This window comes from Cynoglossus semilaevis, chromosome 8 (genome assembly GCF_000523025.1).
Source record: "Cynoglossus semilaevis isolate Cse_v1.0 chromosome 8, Cse_v1.0, whole genome shotgun sequence".
Taxonomy (NCBI): Eukaryota; Metazoa; Chordata; class Actinopteri; order Pleuronectiformes; family Cynoglossidae; genus Cynoglossus; species Cynoglossus semilaevis.
Window position 1 is genome coordinate 18,275,332 of NC_024314.1, and position 5,928 is coordinate 18,281,259.

General features: G+C 43.4%; 1 protein-coding gene across 1 annotated transcript; it reads right to left on the bottom strand.

The window, feature by feature from the left end:
* Positions 1–5,928, bottom strand: LOC103382604 (methionine aminopeptidase 2). Its single transcript, XM_008315451.3, has 11 exons — positions 5,733–5,928; positions 4,158–4,262; positions 4,027–4,086; positions 3,827–3,929; positions 3,556–3,717; positions 2,888–3,069; positions 2,626–2,720; positions 2,423–2,519; positions 2,091–2,194; positions 1,847–1,962; positions 1–935 (listed from the first exon to the last, which is right to left on the bottom strand). The coding sequence occupies exons 1-11, from the start codon at positions 5,890–5,892 to the stop codon at positions 683–685; spliced, it is 1,437 nt and encodes a 478-aa protein (XP_008313673.1). The 5' UTR covers positions 5,893–5,928; the 3' UTR covers positions 1–682.

Here is a 5,928-nt window from a genome sequence, read left to right on the forward strand (position 1 = left end):
TCTGAGCAAAAATTATTTTAATTTTTTTTTAACTTTCATACAAAAACATTTTCAGGGAGTTTTTCAAAACGAAAGTTTTTTGTTTTTTTTAAAAGTGGGAACATTTCAGTGGCGGCAGCCAGTTTGAAGATATTTTATAAATATCAAAGAAAACAACGACTCGGGGTCAGAGCCCCAGCCCCTGTGCTTTGACACCCGTCGTGGCAGAAGCGAAACTCAGACGTGCAGCTGTGCAGCCGGTATACTGTATGAAAGAGTTTCTGGCCATGCATTGTTGCTGAAAACCTTCATTTAACTTGAATGCAAGAGCTGAAGATCAGGAGGTTCAGAGAGGAGACGCAGGAGATTAGAACTTTAAATGAAGGGGGATGACTGTGAATACTGGTGTAACTGGTAAATCTGATTAAATGAGGTCTGATGAAGATCTGGATGAAACTGCCATTCTTCCAACGGAAACTGTTTTTGCTTGTCTGCGATTTTCCTTGAGCTGCGGTCGATTAGAGCACGCAAGAAGACAACCTTGTTGCGGGTTGTGACTTGAGCGATTCAATCCTGAAGCTTTCTGCTGACGCAAGAGACACTAACTGGATTCAAAAGTGCAGGGTGTTTTGAGGTGGTGTTGGTCGGCAGAGCAAGGGGCTTTAAATCGGTGGTTAGGGGTCGGTATTGTTGTTGCGTGGGTTCAGTAGTCATCTCCCCGGCTCACCACCTCCTTGCAGGTGGGTCTGAGGAGGATGGTGTGTTCGAACTGAGCGGTGTAGCAGCCCTTGGTGTCACAGAGCGGAGGGTAAGGGTCCACGATGCCCAGGTCACACAGGTTCTTCAGGGCCATCAGGTACTTGCTTTCTCCGAGGCGGTCCAGCCAGCGTCGGCAGAAGGCCAACGTGCCAAATTTCTCGTTAATCACATTCAGCAGGTGCTTAGCTCTGGGCAGCCTGGAGGAGGAGGAGGAGGAAGTGACAGTGGGGTTTAACAGGTTTGGTCTTTTTCTGGGCCTTCACTCATGTTCCCTAGGTCCGACTTTTATCACGTGCCGGTCTACACTGTCCATTCACTGCTGTTTCCTCACTGCATCAAAATTGCCACACTGACAAGATCTACGTCTGATAAGATGCATGAATGACATCATGTGTGATGTCATGTCAGCTGGGCTGAAAGAACTTCTCATGCACTGTCCTTCGCATTTGCTGCCGGTCCAGTTTTGCTAGAATACCCCTATATCTTCTCACTCCCTGGAACTGCTCAGTTTCTTTTCCGTCCTCTGTAAATCTCTGTTCCTGGTGTTCATGTGACTGAAAGGACTTTTAATCCAAATTCTGCTTTTGGCTGCTGCAAGTGCCACTTAATGAACGGAGCAAACCGATTTTAGTTTGTTTCCACTGTATCACCAGTGTGACGAGAGAGGATCCTTGAATGGCTGAACCTCACTGTTTACATAGGTTCCTACTTATACTACCCCACAATCTCTGAAGATTTCAGAGTTTAACTCGTAGTCTTTCTCAATTAAAGCATTCTCAGGTTTGAGAACAGGACGTGTGTGTGTGATCCTGTCTACAAAAGGGAGATTCCTGGATTTAGGAAGCAGCCTACAGCAAGGCGACATTTCGGAATGCTGGAAAACAATCCAGCACAATGTCGTGCCGACATTAGACTGAACTAATGCTACCTCAACCTCATGACTGCATTTGAAGACCACCAACTTATGACTGGGAATATTTGTGTTTGTGCCCGCGTGTCTGTCAAACACGTAAACGCTCTTGACATTTTTCTTATTTTAACAACTTCAGTCACTGCTCGTGATTATTTTGACGATTATTTTTCGATTACAAAGAGAACAAACGATTACCTGATGGGAACGTGTCCGATGTCGAAGTTTTTCATATAATGAGAGCACTCCATGTCGTCGTGCACCACACCTTTACCTGTGCTGCCAAAGGTCTCAATGGCATAAACCTCTCCCTCCTGCACAGAGGAAATAACACAAACAGCTTTGACCAGAGATATTGAACCATCCATTTTATAAATCAAAACACGGAAATTGATCCATAAAACTTCAGTGAGAACGACCACAGCCTCAGAGTTCTCCTCACCTCCATCCTTGTGGCTTCTCCCCCTTTAACGATGGGCACTGTCTTTCCAGCGTGTATTCTGTACTGGCCGATCGAATGACCGTTCAGGTTACGGATTGGCTTCACTGCAAGAACAAAAGCATCTCTGTCTCAGCGGTATTTTTCAATCAGTAGACAGAAACTCCACTAAGAGGTCATAGATCTTTGAGGTGACTTCAGCAATCAGTAGACAGAAACTCCACTAAGATCTTTGAGGTGACTTCAAACCTTTTAAATCAGGTTTGATATCTGTGTATATGTTAGCACTGAGTTACGACAGAAGTGGATGGATTACACAGTAATACGGAGCAGACCTTGGTATGTTTTGCCGTCGAGCTCCACCTCATAGGACTCCATTACTTCCTGGATGGCTTCTCCAACGTCACACAGACGCACATCAATGCCAGCATTCTAAAAAACACACTGGCAAACATTAGATACAAGAGACAGAATCTCGTGTGTAGCATGTGTACAATGGTGTGTGTGTATGTGTGATGATGCGATCATCAAGTCCTACCTTGATGCCAGTGTTGGTGGCGTCTCTGACGGCCTCCAGCAGTTTGTCATACTTTGGGTTAAAAGTTACAGTGAAGGCACAGTCGATGATTCTCCCTTGAGAAGAAAACACAGGTCGATTAACACCGAAACAATTTGTTTTCTGAAATCAAATGGATTATAAAAAACAGCTTACATAAAGGATGAAAACATCAAGCACCACAATTTTATTTTCCAACATCAGCACTAAAAGTGACAGCAGCAGCATTTTTCCAAGGGCTCACCGTTGATGTGTGTGCCGAAGTCGATCTTGCAGACGTCGTCGTACTGCAGGACGGTGGTGTCACCGGCATTAGGAGTGTAGTGGGCGGCACAGTGGTTCAGTGAACAGCCGGTGGGAAAAGCCAGGCCGGCGTCCAGTCCACTCTCCTTGATCAGCTTTCGAGAACAGTCCTCCAATCGCTCACTGAGGAGAGCAGAGAAGAAATTCCAGAACTACATTTTACAGGATGTTTTCCACTGGACACCACAAAAACACTGCATGTGTTTGTGTGTGAGCAAAGAAACAAAATTAGAAAAGAGGGTTGGAAAACAAAATGTTAATTGATTTTACAAAAGCCCAAAAAACTGGATGCAGGAAAAGAAAGTGAACCAAAAAACTGGATGCAGGAAAAGAAAGTAAACCACTTGTCATTGTGGCACATCACACCACTGCACACAACCAAATGTGACCTCTGTTTTTAACCCATCACCAAAGTGAACAGTGGGCAGCTTTAAGGACCAGGGAGCAGTGTGTGGTGATGGTGTCATGCTCAGAGCAGCTGGTGGACTCAAACCTGAAACCTTCCAGACCCAAGTCCACTTCCTTAACCACTAAGCCACCATTGCCCCAGTGGTAGCACCAAAAAACGTTTTTGTCCCTTTGATCTTTGATAGAGTGAATTTTTCTCACCAGATCTCAATCATGGTCATCCCTGGTTTCATGAAGCTGCGGACATGTTTGCGGACCTGTCTGTGGGCCTCAGCCGCCTGCCTAAAATCATTCCACATCTCCTCATTGGCTCTATCCAGGGCTCGCCTCTCCTCAATGGACATGCGCCACACTGCACTGCGACTGGAGACGGAAAAAAACAGCAGGTTACTCTTGTTAACATTTTCAGATAGACGTCGATCTTCGTCTGTTCAATGATGTACACTGATGTGTACGGAAATATTCCTCTCACCCATCCTTTATAGTGGGGTATTCACACTCCTGACCGTATGGAAATGCACCGTTTGGGTACAGCTCACCAATGGGAACAGACGGAGGATCAGTCTGAGATTTAGCTGAAATTAAAAAAAAGAAACTTGATGATGTCAGTTGAAGCTCAGTTACAGGATGGAAACTAATTTTCCTAGTGTCTGTAAAAAGTCATCAACTTACGTCCTTTCTTCTTCTTTTTCTTCTTCTTTTTTCCTGCAGCCCCTTCTCCATCATTTCCGTCTGAGCACACACACATACAGCTGTAACTGACTGCCAAATAAAATATTGACCTGATCTGTGACGGTCACCACCTTCATCGCCATCTTCATCTTTTTCTTTGTCTTCTATCGCCTGCTTCTCCAGCTGCTTGGTCACCTCTGTCACCTCAGCCACTTCATCTGCCTCAGCATCGCCTCCTGCAGCAGCAACAACATGATAGTCACACACAGTCCAGTGTCTGCACACAAACAATACATAGAACGTGACAGAAACCCCTAGTATGTCTTTTAAGACATCGACTGTGGAGACACCACCAAGACCAGACTGACGTCTGTTGGGGAAAGATGATACAGACCTGCAAATTCTTTGACCAGGAGCTACAACTTTCTGGTCGTAGAGACATGTTAAGAAAAGGAAGGCAGAGCTTTAGAACCCAAAGAACACCTTCCCCACAGAGAAGCACAGAGGTGAAAGAATCACTTCGGTATCGCTTTTTGTGTACATTTGTACATAAAACTGAGAAATATTTCCAGTTTATAAAATTTCTAAAAGCATAAAGATGTAAAATATCAAATGACATTTTTTGTTGTCGCATTCTGGTTAAAGCCATTCATGCTGCTGAGTCTTTTTTTATTTATTTTTATAAACAACATACAGTAGGTGTGGTTTTGACTTTAACCCTATTTTAACCAGTCTAGTGTTGTGTGACGTAACTACAGTATGTATGCCAGTGTGTTGACACTACATTTTTTTATTCAATTCCTAATCACCTGTGTTGTTAGAAGGTTTAAACGAAGTATGTGTTAGCTGTTTGTCTGTTTTATTTTTTCATTTGAGCCAATAAGAGCTTGGACAAAATTTAAGACACAAAACATTAAAAATTAGGGTTCGCGATGACAGTGTTTAAGCAGAAAAAAAATGGAAATAGCTGATTGTGACATAATTATTTCTTTCAATACATTGTTTGTTTTCTTGATCATGTTTCTTGTCATGTACGAGGTTGTGGCCACAGCCGGTGAGTTCGGCGAGGCCTTGACAGTCCACACCACACAACCCGCATGGCTGCTGGCGAGCGGCGGCAAGTTAGACCAGTGAAACGACCACTTCCGGCAGTATTTATGAAATAAGGCGGATCATACTTTTATACCCCCCACGTGGAACTGGCTTATAATTTTAATAAATTACACTTAATACCCAAACTATTACCATGATGGAAACTGCAATATAACTTTTGAGGATTTGGTATTTACTTAAATAATGTCAAATCAGATTAAAGACACGCTCTGCATAATGGTTTGGTTTAGCAAGTCGACAATGATTTATTTATCGTATAAAACGCAATGATTTAAATATTTAAATTAAATAAATAATGTCAAATCAGATTAAAGACAAGCTCTGCATAATGGTTTAGTTTAGCAAGTCGACAACGATTTATTTATCGTATAAAAGGCAATGATTTAAATATTTAAATTAAGCTTAAGTATACATAATGTATTGAAATTATCAAGCACGAAATACCCTGACTACATAGTCAATGAAATGGCGTTACACTTGTAAACGCTACAACGATTTTTAATTTGAAAGTCCTATGTGGTCGTTTCCGGATCGTTTGTCTGCAGCTTTTTGCCTATTAGCAGTTAGCATAAGAACACGCTCCGCAGTCTTACCTGTTGCCACAGATTTGTTGCTCTTCTTTTTCTTTTTCCTCTTCTTCTTTGTGGCCTCCCCCACTGGTTCGGGCTCCTCCTTGTCGTCGGCCTCGCCGTTCACCTCCCGTGTCGGGACTTCTTTCTGCTCCGGTACCTGCTCTGCCACTACGTCCGCCATATTCGCAGGCGCTGCTGGAAAAGGCAGCGCACAGGA